General features: G+C 43.2%; 1 protein-coding gene across 1 annotated transcript in view; it reads right to left on the bottom strand.

Annotated features, from left to right (window-relative positions):
• szt2 (SZT2 subunit of KICSTOR complex) overlaps window positions 1–20,309 on the bottom strand; it is a 221,123-nt gene that overhangs the window by 168,695 nt on the left and 32,119 nt on the right. The window contains exons 21-26 of the mRNA XM_078560851.1: window positions 15,508–15,624; window positions 14,643–14,843; window positions 14,193–14,299; window positions 6,685–6,820; window positions 4,736–5,107; window positions 3,833–4,058 (exon numbers count right to left, since the gene is read on the bottom strand). Coding sequence (XP_078416977.1) covers window positions 3,833–4,058; window positions 4,736–5,107; window positions 6,685–6,820; window positions 14,193–14,299; window positions 14,643–14,843; window positions 15,508–15,624 — 1,159 coding nt within the window. The remainder of the gene's footprint in view (window positions 1–3,832; window positions 4,059–4,735; window positions 5,108–6,684; window positions 6,821–14,192; window positions 14,300–14,642; window positions 14,844–15,507; window positions 15,625–20,309) is intronic.

Below are 20,309 nucleotides of genomic sequence, written 5' to 3'. Positions count from 1 at the left end.
AATAACCTTTTCTTATAACGACACATAAAATTTAATGCTTAGCGCCACATGCACATTTTGCCAATAACTGTGTCGAGTGATAGCTCACCCCTACATTTGCTTCATGATGAAGGACAATAAATGGCAACCCATTGGGTGGATGTGCTGTTATCAGCTGTCCCTGGATTTGAGAATGACTTTCTCTCACGGTTGCGAGTTTCTGCCATGAGTCTGTGTGTGATCGAACAGGTATATTGTCGACGAACAGATTTTTGAGCACATTGGCAAGACGTCCCACGAGAGAGTGGGATCCAGAGTTTAGGAATTGCTTCCCTTTCTTTCTTTCTCTGCCTCATTATTAAGATGTTGGGACTCAAAGTGTGATGCGCGTTGCTGGACAAGTTGTCGCCATTTTGAACAACTGGTAGCAAGCTCCTCCCAGTCATGCTGCCATGCTTCAAGGAGAACTTCAAAGTTCTTTTTAAGTGTTTCCTTCGTCCTGCCCTGGGACGTTGGTGTCCAATAGGTGGTTGAAGAACTCTTTAGTGCAAAGGGATGGTGGGGGTGAGGTGCACGGGTTGGTGCTGGTGGTGGGTTGAGCAGGACGTTTTTCTGTATGACTCTCCACAAGCAAGCCCTTTGAGGTATTAGGTCATCCGTGGTATCCTGGGCAGCAATGTACATAGCTGGTCTGGTGATGGGTGTACCATCTTCGTATTTTTCCTCCTCCCTCTCCTCATCAATATTCCTCTCATTCAAAAATGAGCAATTAGAACCTTCATCCTCTCCTTCTGCAATCCTCTCTGCTGCGCAATGTTGCACAGACACAGCACGCCATTATTATTCTGGACACCCTTAAGAGATTATGTAGGTCCGTGAAGCACATCTTCAACTGGCTTGCTCTATTACACAACAGATGATCATGTATCTCCAGTTGTAATGTACCTGTGTCTCATTGGTGGATTCATTACATGCATCATGAGTCGAACAGGAAAAAGAGAAGCAAAATTAAACTCCTTTACTCTCTTGCCATCTGTCTATTACCAGAGGTGTTTCTTGTTTTAAAAAAATTGGCTGTGGTGCTTATTCCAAAAACCCTTTGTTTGTGTAGTCAATTTTTAAAGTTACTCGCAACAAACTCTCAGGATTAAATCGAAGTTTAGTTTATTCACACATTCAAACACTGGGGATTGAGGGGGAGGGGGGAGGGGGGTGGGGGTGAATGATCACAACTTCACACACACTCATATATATATATATATATATATATATATATATATAAAATATACACACACAGCAAGAGGACAGTGAGGGTTTTCACAACTACGAATAACTTAACAGTATAAAGATCTATTAGTTCACATGATTGTCAGAGTTCAGAAAGTCTAAATCCAGAGAGGGTTCCCTCACGGAGAAGTTCCAGTTCAGGCAGGTTCCTGGCTGAAGGCAGGAGGAGTGCAGAATTCCTTTAAAGATGAAGGCAACATACTGAGATGAGGTTGATATTCAGAGATTTGGTCTGCTTGGCAGGTGGTGGCTAGTGGCCTCCAGGTAAACAGACTTTGATGAGGGCTTGTTGCAGACTGCTTGGTCACTCTGGAGTCCTGCTGTCAGAAGTTTGCAAGTTGGAGTTAAATCAGCAGACACAGACTGCCCTGCTTCTGAGTTCCCAGCTGTATAAAGAGATTACAAAATGGTCACTTGAGTCATGTGGCCTCCTTCCTCTACAATGATATCATAAAGGGGTGTTTATCTGGTGTCTGGATCTGGCTTTTGTTTTGTGGCTTATAACGTCCCAGTCATTAGCCTCTGAAAGGGTCATTATCCATATTGATGATCCTGTTCCGGGTTGCTATTGTCTTGGTAGACCCTTGGACTCCATTGGAAGGGTAAGCTTATAAAGATGCAAATAGTATCCATTTCGTTTCAATAGTTCCTTTTTTGAAAATGGCCTGTCCCAGGTGCAAGATTCCATGAGCAACATGTCAGGGCATGTCTCCAGTGCAATCCATATAATGCCTTAGAGGCCGCCTAACAAGTCCAGACATCAGGTGACTAATGGCAGCCATCTTTTGGCTCAGCAAAGTTCATTTTTAAATAAGCAAAGAAAAATGAAGTTTGATTTACATAGATTATGATTTCCTTCATGTCACTGGGACATGTCACAACTTCAAAGTAAGTGTCCCTTTCCTCTAAGAGCTGGCCCTTAAGTCTGCTTCATGAAATGAAAGGTCTGGAATGCTGGATAATGCAGTCTGATAGCATCATGACAACTCCCAGGGAATCTGGTGCACACCTTCATGAAGCTCTTCTTGTGGATGAACATCAGCTGCACATCGATGGAAGAATATTCCTTATCATAATGAAACTCCTGGTTGCTGTGGTTTTGCTTGGAATACCTCAATTGATGGCATTTTGTACCTGTGGAATGTCAACCAGAATGGCAAATCCAAGTGCCTGTTTATTCTAGCTATTATCATCGTGGGGGAAGTTTACATAACATTCAACCCTGGCAAAAAACTCACCCGTCTTATGCATTTATATGCAGCAGACTGCAAGAGCTTTGAGATGGCTCCAGTAGTGCCCTGTAAGGAACCAGAAGCAAAAAAAGCTGAGGCCAATGTGACACTGGCAATGCATGCCTACCAGGTCCACCAAATAGCAGGTCGTCTTCTGGGAGGCTTCAGATGCCTGTGACCACCTGATGTGACAACCTCAGTCTGTGGTCACCCTACTCAAGAGGTCAAGGAAACTAAGTCTCTCTCCGTACATCTTGTTACATGGGTATTGCCTCCTGCAACCGCGGTGAATGACTCTCCTGTGCAACTGCTGATTCCACCACAGCATGTTGTCACCGCCATGCCTGGTGATGGTCTTCTTCTTCAGATGTACTGTCAAAAACATTCAAGGCACCTCCCATCCTGTTGATCTCTGTTTGAAAGCCCCCAAAGTTCTCCTTTACTTGTATGGTCACAAGAGCTCTCTGCTAAACATTTATCAGAGAGAACTATCAAAGCAGCTGTAAGAACTAAACCCTTATTAAGGTCGGGCTATCTGAAGTTGGCAAACTCTCGCAAAGTTCCTTTTTTAACTGGTCAGTTTCCCAAGCACTGGGAAACCCATGCTCCAGGTGTTAAATCTGAAGGAAAGTTGAAATTCTGTGAAAAGGCCCTCACTTCCTCCATTTATCACCATAAATGCTATCTGCATTGCCCACCACCCTGCACCAATTCCAGTGAGCAAGGTTGCTTGTATACGCATTGAAAAGCAGCTCAGTGAGACACAATATTTTGGCAGGGTTGAGATAGCGATTTTTTTCCCCACGAAATTTTACTGTCTGCTCCCCGCAACCACCCGTTCTTGCCTGTTAATTCCCCGCCAATGTGTCTACATTACAAACCAAGGTGCATTCACACAGATCTCAGCACAGCTTGTCCTCAATGAATAGTTGCATTTACTATAAGTAAAAAATACATCCTTCTCCACATCAGGATATAATCGTGCACATAGGTATAAATAATCAACTGCCTATCCGCATGTTGCGGCACACCTATTACTGTTTGTGTACTGCACAAAAACTACTTCTATTCTTCCCGTCATATTTAAAGAATAAAGATAGGTTAAGCAAAAAGTGCCAAAACCAATATATTTGCAGATGTGGCAATTTATAAGCCATTCCAGATCTAGTACAGAAGTTTCTGGCTGACTTTATTCATGCAATTTATTTGCTAAACCAATATAGCTTCCATTTCTTTACTTAGAAGGTGTATGCCGAGAAATTACAATGTTTCTGTGACATATTTAGATTAGCATATATCTTTATGATCAGAGTGAACATAAGCAAGCACACTACCTGAAATAAATATCCTTGTTAGAGCGTTCAACACAAGAATTCACAAGTTGCTCTCTCAATGATTCCAGTGAGCAGCTGTATATGTAGACAGGGCATCGAAGGCGGTTCGGATCACACAAGTCAGTCTGAGAAGTCTGACGGCTGAACATGATGTGATAGTCTTTCTTTGGAGGTAAACTGAACTCCACTCTTTCTTTTATCATTTCTGAAGGCACATAAATGGAGTCTGTGGGGCAACAGTGATCAAAATAATGTACACATTTGGAAATTTTTCATAAAGAAATATAAACTGCCCATCGTAAAACATGAGGACAAGCCTGAGTTACCAGCAATGAGGACTGTAGTGACAGCCCTTTAGGATATTGAGTAGCAACATTGTTATGTTACTCTCACCATATGAGGGTTGAGAGATGAACAGCAGAAAGACAAAGTGACAATTACCCCTATGGGATAAATCATCCAGGGAGTAATTGTTATCAAAAGTAAGGCAGCTTTGTAGGATAGCATAATCACATTTTGCATAATCTGGAAGAGATGACTAATCACACATTCATGGATATTACAACAAGGGTGGACTGAGGTCCAATTCCAGGTATTGATGGTCATGTTCTCCACTTCTGCCACATTAAGCCAAGCATTTGCAATCAGCCTGGAAAGTCCTCACTTAAAAGAACATAATGGAAAATTCATTTTCAATTCAAAAGCTAACAATCTATCATAAAACTACATAATCATCAATTAAAAATGAAAATCTATCACACCTGTCTATAAAAAGATGAATCCAAAATATAGAAAACTATCCATCCCAAGCTCCTAAACCCTATGTCAAAACCACAGACCATTTCATTAGATTCTTAAAGGGTTTGCAAGCAAAAGGTGTTATCACTACAAATAGTCTGTTACCTGTATCAGATTGTACTATCTCCTTTTCGGATTCAACAGGTGACATTTCATTACCACCTGCCAAGGTTGGAGAAAGGAGTGGTGTGGACCTAGCAGAATGAGTTTCCTGTCCGGGGGAATGCACTGTTGTCACAAAATCTCTTTTGGTGCCATCGTTCTTTGATACACTGACTGCTACTTGGCTAGCTGCGCCATCAAGTGCTTCTCTGACGATGGCCAATTCAGATTTCTTTATTGCTGAGGCTGCACTGTATGGTCCAGATTGTTCAATCAATGCTGATTCTTTCACTTCCACTTGTAGCATTTCTTCATCTCCTAATCCAGAATACTTTGCACTCTCATCAATCCCAGGAGTCATCAGTCGTTGCACATCTAACAGAAAAAAGTTCAGAAAGAAAATCCTTTAGAAAGAAAATGTGGAGTGGTTTTATCAACAAAGTGAATAACTTTCTTTCTCAATCCCCTCACCAGCTAGATAATAAATTGTTTAAGAGTTATCATTTTGAGTAGGGTTATTAAAGAACTATTAACAACTAGCCCCATGGTTGGATCTACCATGGTGTTGCACACAAGCATCCAAGGCTATTAGGGATTTATCTTGACCAAATAGGTTAAATTCCATTTTTGTTAAAACATATTCAGGTGTTTTGGATTGAACTTCATAGCTCTCCATTGTTCTATGCAAAGATGACTCTCCATGTTCCCCTCGAAGCCACACACCATTCTGACTTGGAACTATATCACCACTCCTTCACTGTTGCTGGGTCAAGATCATGAACTGCCTTCCTAACAGAAGTGTGGGTGTTCCTACACCACATTGTCTGCAGCAGTTCAAGGAGGCAGCGCATCACCACCTTTGAGAGGGCAGTTAGAGATGGGCAATAAATGCTGGCCTAGCCAGCAACATCCACATTCCATAAACGAACACCCACATTCCATGAACAAATAAGAAAAACCTATTTTATAAGTAGCAATTATTTATCATCAATTGTATTCACTTTATCTCCATGGATTACAGTAGGACTCTGATACGAGTCTGCATCCATGCCTGCTTACTAATGTTCTGGTAGGAGCTGTATCGGTGCTTGGCAAGACTGCTCGGTATGCTGTCTGACCATGACTAAACAAGTCCATTTCTTACACATCCTACAACAGTCTATAGGATTCCATTACAACATGCTAACATAGAATGATACCACAGCTATCCTGGTAATTAAAGCAATGTAGTGCCAGGTAAAGACCGGCCGCAACTTAAAAATTTGGTAAGGCCAGAGGCAGAATCTGAAGGAAAATCAACTGCAGTTACTTTAAGATTTTGATGGACAGGCTTTTTATAAACTTTGGATTTCCTTGAGCTTGTTTCATATATAATTTTTCAGACCTCCCGAGGTGATCCTCCATTGGACCAACATTCCTGCTAAGCTGCACTGATGCACAGCTATGCAGCAGCCTGAAGTTTTGCTTCATTGATAACTAACGCGCAAGTGCAGCCACACAAAAAAAATTTAATAACACCAAGCACTGAAAAAAATCAATTACATAAAACTAAATTTTAAAAGGGAACATTGCACGCGACACCTTGTTCCCTTATCGAGAAGTTGACCCATTACCAGGATTGCTCTTATTTAAATGCGCATTTTATTATATACACAAAAGGATAATAATTTTAAATACTTTCAAATATTTCCAAAAATTAGCCTTTAGGGTTTTAACAGTGATCATTTTAGTGAAAAATGTAATTGCTTAAAATGAAAGGTAGCTATGAATAATTCCAAAAATGGACTACATGGATCTTTAGAACATTTTACAGAGGGGCTGGCAGATCTCATTGTTACATAACTGGGAGGACAGTTGAGTGAATGTTCGTAAAAGGGAAGTGGAGGCTAATTTCTCTCTTACAGCAATGATGGTTGTAGGCTCTGGAGTAAGAGCTTAACAGTAAAACTTACCTGTAAAGGTGGCTGGCAAAAAGGTGAGCAGGATTTGCTGTGCATTCACAGACTTGGCATAGCATCTCCATTGTGGTGTACTCTCAGGTTCAACTGGGAGTATGTTGTCCTCTGTCATATCAGCATTGCCAACACTCTAATCAATTATAACAAAGTGAAACACATTTATTACTAGACATTAAAATGTGGTCAGTTCAAACAACTCTTCCTGGCGTAAACATTCTGAAGGTGTCCCAATTCTAACATTCATCACAGCATATCCATAATGTCTATCCAGTAGTCCAGTCAGTATTCCACATACTTCCTCAGATAAGCATATAAACTAAGACCTGCGACACCAACTCCACCCCTCCCTATGTTGCCACCATGATGGTACTTATCATGATACAATGCAGAAACATCATCGCAATCTCTCCTTTTGGATTGTAAAATACTTATTTGATGTTTTAACACATTGTTACAGGATAAGAGAGATTAGAGGACACACAATGTGCTAGGATATTGCGGAACTACAGAGCAGTCCAGAATTTGTACAACTAAATCAACAACATGCTACCTTCAGGCAGAAATATCCAATCATTCTAAGTTAGATTCCAACTTCAGTAAGATTTTATAATTAATAGATTTTATTGCCATTAGCAACAATTAACAACAATAATCAAAGAAAGACATGGGCTAAACTTTGCAGTTAGACAGCTCCAGGAGAAACGCCTAAAACAGAACATGGACCTTTACACACACCCGCTAACCTGATCAAGACCTTTCACACAGTCAACCATGAGGGCCTTCAGAAAGTAATGGAGAAATTCGGCTGCCCGATAAATTCATCACAATGGTTCAATAGTTCCATGATGGCATGCTCCTGCGTGACCTGGATGATGGTGAGTCTTTTGACCCATTCCCAGACACTAATGGAGTTAAACAGGGCTGCATGCTAGCACCAACCTTCTTCAGCATGTTCTTCACCACTATCAAATGCCTTCCACGATGGTGCTCCTGGCATCAAAATCAGTTATTGCACAGATGGAAAGCTGCTCAATCTGAGGTGTCTCCAGGCAAAGACCAAGGTCTCCAAGGACATACTTCACGTTTGCTGATGACTGTGTACTAGCTGCTGGTTCAGAGCTGGACATGCAATGTAGCATGCACTTGTTGTCCAAATTTTACATTCAGTTTAAGGGAAAGAAGAGTGGGTTTAAGACTAGTATTTTAACGTTCTCTGCAGCAAAGAGCGAGAGTCCAGATGGCTGTGTTGCCTGCCCAGTGCCAGGGTCCTGGACATCTGCTCAGGGCTAGAGAGGAACTTGCAATGGGAGAAGGGGGAGGATCCAGTTATCATGGTCCCTTTAGAAGCCAATGACATAGGTGGAACTAGGAAAGATGTTCTGCATAGACAGCTTGGTATTAAATTAAGAAGCAGAACCTCAAAAGGTAATAATATCTAGATTATTACCTGAGCCACAAGCAAATTGGCATAGGGTACATAAAATTAGAGAGCTGAATCCATGGCTCAAGGATTGGTGTGGGAGAAGTGGGTTCCGGTTTGTGGGGCACTGGCACCAGTACAGGGTAAAGTGGGGGCTGTACCATTGGGACGGTCTACACCTGACCTGTACTGGGGCCAGTGTTCAAGCGAGCCACTTAACTAGGTAGTAGAGAGGGTTTTAAAATAAATAATGGGGCAAGAGGTCAAATTTGGGAAGATGTGGTAAATCAAAGAGTTGAAAGAAGGCAAGAGAGAAGCTATTAATGTAGGAAATGACAGAACGTGACAGGAAGGGAAAGAGAGTACAGGGAGTACAAATCTAAGAGCAGATCAGCAGACAAAGCTTGAGGCTACAAAAATAATAAAAGGACAAAACTAAAGGATTTGTACATGAACACACGTAGCATTCAAAATAAAACTGATGAACTGATAGCACAAATAGAAATAAATAAGTATGATAGCCATTACAGAGACCTAGCTGCAGGATGACATAGATTGCGGTCTGAATATTGAAGGGTACATGACATTTAGGAAGGACAGGAAGCTAGGAAAAGGTGGAGGGGTGGCTCTGTTAATTAATGATGGTATTAGCACATTAAAGAGGGATGATCTAAGTTCAGGAAACCAGGATGTAAAAGCGGTTTGGGTAAGAGATGATAAATAATAAAAGGCAAGGAGTCACTTATGCAAGTGGCGCATAGGCCCCTTAACAGTAACCATACAATAGGATAGAGTATAAATGAAGAGATAATGGGAGCTTGCCAAAAAGGTACAGCAATAAGCTTAGGGGATTTTAATCTACATATAGACTGGAAAAATCAGATAGGCAAAGGTAGCTTAGATGAGAAATTCATAGAATGTTTTTGGGACAGTTTCTTAGAATGGCACATTCTGGTGCCAACCAGAAAGCAGGCTATACTAGACCCGGTATTGTGCAATGAGATAGGATTAACTAATGACCTCATAGTGAAAGTGCCCCATAGGTAGCAAAGATCATAATATGATTGAATTTTACATTCAGTTTGAGGGAGAGAAGAGTGGGTCTAAGACTAGTATTTTAAACTTAAATAAGGGCAATTATGAGGTTGTGAAAGCAGAGCTAGCTAAAGTGAACTGGCAAATTAGGTTAAGGAATAGTTCAAAAGTGATGTAGTGGTAGTTATTTAAAGGGATATTTCAAAATACACAGAATAGATACATTCCAACAAGAAAGAAAAATTCCAAGGGAGAACCCACCATCTGTGGTTAACTAAAGATGTTAAAGATAGTATTAAATTTAAAGGAAAAGCGTATAACTGCACAAAGATGGGTGGCAGGTCAGAAGGTCGGACAGAATATAAATAACAGCAAAGAATGATCAAAAGATTGATGATAAAGAAAAAATTAGAGTACAAAAGCTAGCTCGAAATATAAAGACAGAAAGTAAGAGTTTCTATAGTTATTTAAAAAAGAGTTAACAGTGTGAGCGTTGGTCCTATAGAAAGTGAGTCTGGGGTGTTAATGGAAAATAAGGAAGTGGCAAATGAATTGAACAGGTATTTCAGTCTTCACTATAGAGGATATGAGTAACATCCCAAAAATAGCTGTAAATCAGGAAATAGGAGGGAGGAACTCAGAAAATTACACTCACCAGGGAAGTGGTATGAGCAAATTGATGGAGCTGCAGGCTAACAAGTCCCTGGGTCCTGATGGGCTTCATGCTCGGGTCTTAAAAGAAGTGGCTAGTGAGATAGTCGATGCTTTGGTTTTAATTTTCCAGAATTCCCTAGATTCGGGGAAGGTTCCATTAGATTGGAAAATAACGAATGTAACTCCTTTATTCAAAAAGGGAGGGAAACAGAAAATAGGAAACTAGGCTAGTTGGCTTAACATCAGTCATAGGGAAAATGTTAGAAGCTATTATTGAATATGTTATGGCAGGGGACTTGGAAAAATTCAGGGTTATCAGACAAAGTCAACATGGTTTTGTCAAAGGGAAATCATGTTTAATCAGTATACTGGAGTTCTTTGAAGAAGTAACATATGCTGTGGATAAAGGGGAACTGGTGGTTATACAGTACTTAGATTTTCAGAAGGTATTTGATAAGGTGCCACAAAGATTATTGCGAAAAATAAAAGCTCATGGTATAGGAGCTCATGGCTAGCTAATAAGAAACAGAGGGGTGGCATAAATGGGCCTTCTTCTGGTTGTCAGGATGTACTGAGTGGTGTGCCACAGGGCTGAGTGCTGGGGCCCCAACTTTTTACAATTTACATAAATGATTGGGTGAAGAGACCGAAGGTTTGGTTGCTAAATTTGTTGACGACACAAAGATAGATTGGATAGTAAGATGTGAAGAGGGCAAAAGGAGGCTACCAAGGGGATATAGATAGGTTAGGTGATTGGGCAAAGACCTGGCAAATGAAATATAATGTGGGAAAGTGTGCAATTGTCCATTTTGGCAGGAAAAAATAAATGGTGAGAGATTGCAGAACTCTGAGATGCAGAGGGATCTCAGTGTGGAAGTGAATGAATCTCAAAAGGCTAACGTGCAGGTACCGCAAGTAATTAGGAAAGCTAACAGAATGTTATCAATTATTGCAAGGGGAACTGTACTTGTGTACAGTTCTGGGTACAATATTATAGGAAGGATGTGAACACATTGGAGAGAGCGCAGAAGGGGTTTACAAGAATGGTTCCAGGGAAGAGAAACTTCAGCTTTGAGGATAGATTGGAGAAGTTGGGACTGTTCTCCTTGGAGAGAAGGTGGCTGAGAGGAGATTTGGTAGAGATGTTCAAAATCATGAGGGGGCCGGGCAGAGTAGATAGGGAGAAGCTGTTCCTACACGTAAAAGGATCAAGAACGAGAGGGTACAAATTTAAAGTGACTTGCAAAAAAAGCAAGCGTGACATGAGAAAAAGCTTTTTCACACGACAAGTGGTTCGGGTCTGGAATGGACTGCCTGGAAGTGTGGTGGAGGCAGGTTCGATCAAGACATCCAACAGGGCGTTAGATGATTATTTGAATAGAAACAATGTGCAAGGGTATAGGGAAAAGGCAGGGCAATGGTACTAGGTCATAATGCTCATTTGGAGAGCCAGTGAAGACATGATGGGAGAATGGCCTCATTCTGTGTTGTTAGGATTCTGTGGCTCTGTGATTCTGGGAATTGAATACAAAAGCAGGGAGGTTATGCTTCAGCTATACAGGGCATTGGTGAGACCTCATCTGGAGTACTGTGTACAGTATTTAAGGATGTAAATGCATTGGAAGCAGTTTAGAGAAGGTTTACTAAACTAATACTTGGAATGGGTGGGTTATCTTATGAGGAAAGATTGGACAGGCTAGGCTTGTATTCGCTGGAATTTAGAAGAGTAAGAGGCGACTTGATTGAAACCTTTAAGATCCTGAGTGGCCTTGATGGGGTCGATGTGAAGCGTAAGTTTTCTCTTGTGGGAAAATCTAGTACTGGGGCCACTGTTTAAAAATAAAGGGTTGCCCATTTAGGGCAGAGATGAGGAGAATTTCTTTCTCTCAGAGGGTTGTGAGTCTTTGGAATTCTCTTACTCAAAAGGCAGTGAATGCAGAGTCATTAAATATTTTTAAGGCAGAGCTAGATAGATTCTTGATAAGCAAGGTGGGGAAAGGTTATTATGATAGGCAGAAATGTGGAGTTGAGGTTGAAATCAGATCAGCCACAATCTTATTGAAATTCAGAGCAGGGCCGAGAGGCCTACTCGTTCTCCTAATTCTTATGTTTGTATGTCCAATGCATGTGGCAACTTCAGCCTTACAATCAGCACAAAGAGAACTGAAGTAATGTACCAGCCTGCTCCAGGAAAGCCCTATCTTAAGCCCAAGGTTTAAGTCTATGACCAGAACCTGTCAGCAGTGGATAAGTTCACTTATCTCAGCAGCACACTCTCTCAAGTTGTCTATATTGACGATGAAGCACATGCAAGAATTGCAAAAGCAAGTGTAAACTTCGAACATCAGTCTGGGAATGAAGAGGAGTAAGTTTACCCACCAAACTGAAAGTCTATAGAGCAACAGACCTGCCCACTCTGCTCTACACATGCGAGACTTGGACAGCATACCAGTGTCATGCCAAGAAGCTCAATTACTTTCACTTGAGCTGCCTTTGGAAGCTTGGAAAGTAGGACAAAATACCAGGCACTGCCCACCCCAGCAGGTATGCCAAGCATCCTCACCATATTGAGAGTCACAACTGAGTTAGGCTGCCAAAATGCCTGACACCCCCTAACCAAAGCAAATCTTATATGCACAGCTTGCGTCTGGGATGCACTCTCAAAATCAAAGGGAGCGCTACAAAGACACTCTGAAGTCTTTATTTGAGAGTTTTGATATCAACTTCGAGTCCCGGGAGAAGCTCACCCAGGATTGCTGTACCTGTCACAACCAAATAAAACAGCGCGGCCTCCTTCAAAAGCAAACGCATATGACGCAGAGAGAAAACGCAAGGAGAGGAAATCTCAAGTCAGTAAATTGTCCAAAACTCAATTGCTGCGGTATCTTGCCTTATTAGCAGCAGAATCTTCCAGTTGCAGATCAGCCTTAGAAGCCAACGGAACCCTAACAAACACCTCAGTTGATGAACATGGTAATCTTCACCTCAAGGGGCAAGCTAGCAGGATCCTCACCACCTTCTAGGTGGAAAACTTACCACTACATGGCCTCTAATCCTCCTACCAATTACTGTAAATCTATCCCTCCCCTAGTTATTGGCTTTTGTGATAAGCGAAATAGGTTCTTCCTATCCACTCTGTACAGGCCCCTCATCATTTTGTACACCTCAAGTAAATCTCCCCTCAGCCTCCTCTGCTCCAAAAGAAACAAACAATGCCTCGAAATCTAAAATTCTCCCTTCCTGGCAACATCCTCATAAATCTCTCGTGCAATCACATCCTTCCTGTAATGCAGTGACCAGAATTATAGATAGTACTCTACCTGTGGACTAACTAGTATTTTATACATTTTTTCACCCATTCACAGGATGTGAATATTGCTGGCAAGTCCAGCATTTATTGCTCATCCCATGTTCCTTAACCATCTTATCTGCCTGTCCTGCCACCTTCAGGGATCTGTGGACATGCACTCCAAGGTCCCTCTGTCTTTCTATACTTCTCAGTATCCTACCTATTGTGTATCCTCTTGCTTTGTTTGCCCTCCCCAAATGCATCACCTCACACTTCTCTGGATTGAATTCCATTTGCCATTTTTCGGCCCATCTGACCTTCCGGAAGTCTGCAGCTTTCTTCCTCATTATCAACCCCACAACCAATTTTTGTATCATCTGCAAACTTCTTAATGCTGCCTCCTACATTTAAGTCAAAATCACTATTATATACTACAAAAAACAAGAGACCTAGTGCTGAGCCCCAAGGGAAACAGCCTTCAAGTCACAAAAACACCCATCAACCCATTACCCTTTTCTTCCTACCATTGAACCAATTTTGGATTCACCTTGCCATTTGCCCTTGGATCCCATGGTCTTTTACTTTTCTGACCAATCTACCATGTGTGCACTTCTCAAAAGCTTTGCTAAATTCCATATAGACAAATCAAATGCGCTACCCTCATCAACCCTTCTTGTTACTTCCTCAAAAAAAATTCCATCAAGTTGGTCAGACACAACCTTCCCTTGACAAATCCATGCTGACTGTCCTGGCCCCAACCTAGTATTACCATTCTTCAAACCCAAATTCATTCATTGTGCCTAATAAAGGTTGTAAAATTGTTACTAAGTATGTCAAATTTGAATTATTTTGATTCTATTCACATTGGGAAATAGACTGCGACTAAAAGAGAGATTTTTCAGATCCTCTGCAGGATCAACACTTTGAAGCCCTCAATGATTTCACACTATGGGTTGTACTGATCTGTATCTGTATTCCAATAGAGATCTTGCAGCAACATTGAACAGCTTTTAAGGAGGTGGGAGCAGCAATCCATTATATGAACTGGATTCATATGGTGCTAGCAGCACTACAAGCCTCTGTGTACCTCCCACACTCGCTTACCTGTAAGGTGCTGGTTGAACCCAGGACCTCTTTGTTAATTCCAAGGGTGTGCAGTGACATTATGGCGTCTTGTCTCGCCAACTTCTTGGTCACTTTCAGCGGCTCATCTACAGAACAAAAAAAAAAGCACCTAACTTCTTGCAGTTTGGCTGAAAGTTTTTTCTGACTGTAACATTTTTATGAATCCAGTTTAGTGTCCCAAAACACAGAACTACACTGACAGAAATTTGCTTTTAGTTGGGAGTTGATAGGAATGTTAACCCAAGCAGGGCACCTTTCCCTAAATTGGGTTGTCACATGAGACATAAACTAGACTGTGTACCACCACTCTCAGAAATGACACTAGATGCTGAAGCAGTGTAGAAAAATGCATGTCAAACTGTACCCTGGTGATTTATTAAAATACAGAGTTTGACATAGACAAAACATAACAAAATCTAGGTATTTTACCTTTAACTGTTGGTAGATTAAAAGGAATGGAATGACCATTCCGATCCCGCTGCACAATTTGCTGCATAAAAGTCATGTGATCAGAATCAGCCAACGGCAACTCCCGATCTCCAAGATCCTGTTGCAAACAGCTATGGAAAAGATTTAACAGGATCTCATTGGGTAAAGGGGTAGTCTCCTTTGTACTCCCATCATCCTCTGCTGAAGGAAGGGAAACAACAGATGATAAGGTCCAAACATTCACAAGAACCCAGCTTTGGACAATAGCAATTGGAATAATTTACAGGTGTATCAGACTCAGATAGTCATATCAGTAACCAGTTCCTGTAAAGAATGCTATATTCCTGTAGCCATAAGCTAACCGTCGTTCAAAGCGTTCTATTGTTTGTTCCCTCATTAAACTATCATTTTAGAAACACAACCTAGTACTATATTTGGAAAAAATACATGTTTCATCACTATCTATTTCTCTGTATTTTTTGTTTTTAAGTTGAAGAACAAATAACTTTTTCCAACAATGCTATTCATGGGCATTGAAAGAACAAAGAAGCGCATGGAAATTAAACCCAGTTAAAGGTCCTTCCCTATCCACTCATCACCACCCCCTGCTTCATACCACATGGAAAAGCAAACATTAAGCATAGTAGTTATATTTCCCACTCTTTTCCTTAGGCAGATTTGGATAATGCAGAGTTCTCCTTCTTACCATATATATAGCTTATGTACTATCTTAGAGCAGCAGGCAAGTGATATAGAAATTGTTTGCACCTGTATTTACATAAAATTGCATATGCATGCATCTTCACCACACAGAAGCAAAATGGGCATCTTTCATTTCAGGGAAAGCATAACATTGAAACCTTACCTTTAGTCAACATGTGGAAAAATAGTTCTATTTGCTGACACTTTGTTAAAATCTTCATTAGATCAAACTGGAATGGTACAGCTCGGATGAAATCATTTTCTCCTTCATAATTGCCTGCTTGACACAGAAAAGGGAAGTCAATCTAGGTGTACGAAGGAGTAAAAAGAAGCACAATACAGTACAGAGGCTGTGACAAGAGCCCCTTTAATTTAAAGTAGATATATCAACAAGCTTATTTTTGGAAAAAGAAAAGACCTGATTGAAGCTATGTACTAAGAAGAATAATTTGAATAATTATAAAGCAATCCAGTCAAGGGTTGAGTTATATAGAGATTGAGACAATAATAGAAAGTTGGAGAAGCCAAGAAGCAATTATACAACGATCATTTTGTTAAAATACTGAAAAGAGAGCCGAGACTGTATTGGTTTGCAGTATCAGACAGACCCCACAGACAGTACACATAATGGTGCTCATCCAATGGACTAATACATAAGGCAGTGCTTAAAGTTGCGCAAAGTCATACAGGCCAAGAGTTCTGTCCTGCCTCAGCAGATCTCAGTCAGCGTAAGAGTTGGGGCATTGCTGACAATACTCCAGGGCTGATAGATTCTCCCATTACTGTGAGGGATGAGTGTTCAGCAAGGAGACCAATTATTCACCATCTAGGTTGATGTTGTCCCCCATGTGATGTTACTCCAACTCTTGATTTGCAGATCCAATTGCAAATATTACATATGAAGTCACTGTTGGAGGGGTTGGTGAAGGCACTGGCCTTGTGGCATGCAACAGGGACTTGATCCTCTTCTCAAATCTTGAGATTGCTTGATGACAGAGGCTTCTCCATTTAGATCTGCCCAGGGTTGTTTTTTCCTACATTGTAGGGTCCAACTTACATGCTGAGGTTGGCTTTCAGAATGTCTTTGTATCTGAGTTTAGAATGTCCTATGGTGCAGGTTCCCATGCTCAACTGGCTGTAGAATACTGCCTTTGATTTGGGGGAATCCTCCATGCAAACCACACGACCGACCCACCAAATCTGAGGTCTAACGAGCATATTCTTGATACCAGGTATGCGGCACTTTATAAGAACTTCAGTGTCAGGGATTTTGTTCCTGCCACTTGATGTTGCATATAGATCTTACGCAGCGAACATGGAATGGATCTAATTGCTTTATGTGAGGCCAGTAGGTTTTCCATGCCTCACAGCCATAGAGAAGTGATTTGAAAACCACTGCTTGGTAGACTTTGATCTTTGTTTTGAGACAAATTGCAAAGCTAAGGAGTGCAAAACATTTGACTCTCACTCCAGATTGTCATCCAGTGGCTCCCAGTCTAAACTCACACTGTTCAATCCAAGCAAAACATAGCCCATTTCAGAAGAGGAACTGGAGATAAAAGGGAAATAAATTAACACAAGAGATGGCCATTTACTGTTACCAACATTAACATCCAGTTCAGTACCGTTTCGAAACATCGACATATCTGCACAAATGGCTAGAACTGTATGAAATAAAAAAAGAAAATGCTGGAAAAACTCAGCAGGTCAGACAGCATCTGTGAAGAGAGAAACAGAGTTAACATTTCGAGCCCATATGACGACTCTTCAGGCCTAGAAATGCCAGTTTGGAGCTAAAAGTAGGTGGAAGGACTCAGTCTTATGTTACTTTTTTTTCCTCTCTAAGTTCCCACTTGGCTGGCTTATTTTCTAATGGAACAATTTCTTTCTGAGGTCATGTACCCAATAGCAGCACAATACCAATTCCTGCTAACTCAGCCTCTACTCCTTCACTCCAGTAGATAGTTAAATGGCAATTTTCTCTTATGACAGCCAACTTCAGTTAACACTTTGATTTCTGATAAAAGGAGACAGACAGAGACTGAAAATATTTGAAGTGTAATGGAGGGGACTACCTTATACCGGTGTACACAGTATGAAAGAACACAGAGTAAACAGCTTCAAAGCTTATTCAGTAAAACTCTGGTGAAATATTCAAATAAAGGAGGGACCCAGCATTGAAACAAAGAAGTTAGCAGCAAGAAGGGAAGTTAGGCTGAATTTTTGCGAATAACTTACTTTGAAAAGGTAAAAGTGAAAATAATTGAAATGAATCCTATAAACAAACACAGCATTATTTAACCTAAATATTTATTCAGAAAAAAAATGAGATGGAAACAAGACAATTCAATGAATTAAAAGACGATTTACAGCCACAGAGTACTTGAAGTAAAAGCTAGGCTCAAATTGTCGGCACTTGCCACTTCTGACTGCTGGCTGCGAGGGTCTTACAAGAAACATATCTGAGCAGTCTCAAATCAGATCCCAGTAATCATAGCCTTTCTCAAGGGCAATTAGGGATTGGCAATAAATGCTGGCCTAGCCAGTGATGCCCAACTCAAGAATTTTAAAAAAGCAAGCACCACACAGCAGTAGAACATCATTCTGGAATAATATCAATGACAGTAGTAACTACATGCAAAGGTAGGCCTGTAGTACAGGGGATCAACACTTTAGTGCAGTGATCTTCACTATTTTTCAAGCAAGGGCCACTTTAACAAAAAAACTTGCAATGAGAGAGCCACATCGACTACTATAATAGAAGCCATTGCCTGATTCACTCCTGCTTGTGATAACACAAAGGAAGAAAGGATATTAATCAAAAAGCAGAATACACTGCACTTTCTGGAGGAATGTGCCTCAGTGCTAGGGTGAAGGATTTACCAGCAGAATGTGCTTCTCTCTCTCCCTCAATGATGGTGCAATGATAGTGCACTCCTGTACGCCACATCCTACTTCAAAGGTGGCTGCCCCTTGAAAATTTCCAGTAGCCAAGTGCATCGAAATACCAGGTGACACCTCCCGAGCAGGGGCCGCTGTCAGAATCGGCTCACTTCTGAAGGAGCAGGCCCGTTTCCAGGATACAAATGGATCTCTCACGCATACACAGTCACTCACTCTCACACACGCACACACGCCCGCTCTCACTCACTCTCACACACGCACACACGCCCGCTCTCACTCACTCTCACACACACCCGCTCCCCCGCACACACACACACACACACACACACACACCCGCTCCCCCGCACACACACACACACCTGCTCCCCTTGACATACACACACGCCCGCTCTCACTCACTCTCACACACGCACACACGCCCGCTCTCACTCACTCTCACACACGCCCGCTCCCCCGCACACACACACACGCCCGCTCCCCCGCACACACCCGCTCCCCCGCACACACACACACACCCGCTCCCCCGCACACACACCCGCTCCCCCGCACACACACCCGCTCCCCCGCACACACACACACACCCGCTCCCCCGCACACACACCTGCTCCCCTTGACATACACACACACCCGCTCCCCCCCACACACACACACACACCCGCTCCCCCCGACACACACACACACACCCGCTCCCCCCGACAAACACACACACCCGCTCCACCCGACACACAGACACACACCCGCTCCCCCCGACACACACAGACACCCGCTCCCCCCGACACACACACACACCCGCTCCCCCCGACACACACACACACCCGCTCCCCCCCACACACACACCCGCTCCCCCCCACACACACACACCTGATCCCACACACACCCACACACACCCGCTCCCACACACACACACCCGCTCCCACACACACACACACACCCGCTCCCACACACACACTCGCTCCCACCCACACATACTCGCTCCCACACACACACACACACACACATCCGCTCCCCCCGACACACACACACCCGCTCCCCCCCACACACACACACCCGCTCCCCCCCACACACACACACCCGCTCCCCCCCACACACACACACCTGATCCCACACACACACACACACTCGCTCCCACCCACACACACACACTCCCACACACCCACACCCACACACACTCGCTCCCACACACACACACCCACACCCGCTCCCACACACACACACACCCACACCCGCTCCCACACACACACACCCGCTCCCACACACACACACACCCGCTCCCACACACACACACACCCGCTCCCACACACACACCCACTCCCACACACACACCCACACCCGCTCCCACACACACACCCACACCCGCTCCCACACACACACACCCGCTCCCACACACACACACCCGCTCCCACACACACACACACTCGCTCCCCCACACACACACTCGCTCCACCACACACACACACACACTCGCTCCCCCAGACACACACACTCGCTCCCACACACTCGCTCCCCCACACACACACACCCGCTCCCACACACACACACACTCGCTCCCCCACACACACACTCGCTCCACCACACACACACACACACACACTCGCTCCCCCACACACACACACTCGCTCCCACACACTCGCTCCCCCACACACACACACTCGCTCCCACACACACACACACTCGCTCCCACACACACACACACTCGCTCCTACACACACACACACACACTCGCTCCCACACACACACACACACTCGCTCCCCCACACACTCGCTCCCATACACACACACCCGCTCCCACACGCACACACACCCCCGCTCCCACACGCACACACACTCGCTCCCACACGCACACACACTCGCTCCCACACACACGCACACTCGCTCCCACACACACGCACACTCGCTCCCACACACACACACACTCGCTCCCACACACACACACTCGCTCCCACACACACACACACACACTCGCTCCCCCACACACACACACACACACACACTCGCTCCCTCCCACACACACACACTCGCTCCCTCACACACACACACACTCGCTCCCTCACACACACACAC

Source organism: Cetorhinus maximus, chromosome 17, assembly GCF_964194155.1.
Source record: "Cetorhinus maximus chromosome 17, sCetMax3.hap1.1, whole genome shotgun sequence".
In the NCBI taxonomy this organism is placed as follows: domain Eukaryota; kingdom Metazoa; phylum Chordata; class Chondrichthyes; order Lamniformes; family Cetorhinidae; genus Cetorhinus; species Cetorhinus maximus.
This window is presented reverse-complemented; position numbering and strand designations above follow the sequence as displayed.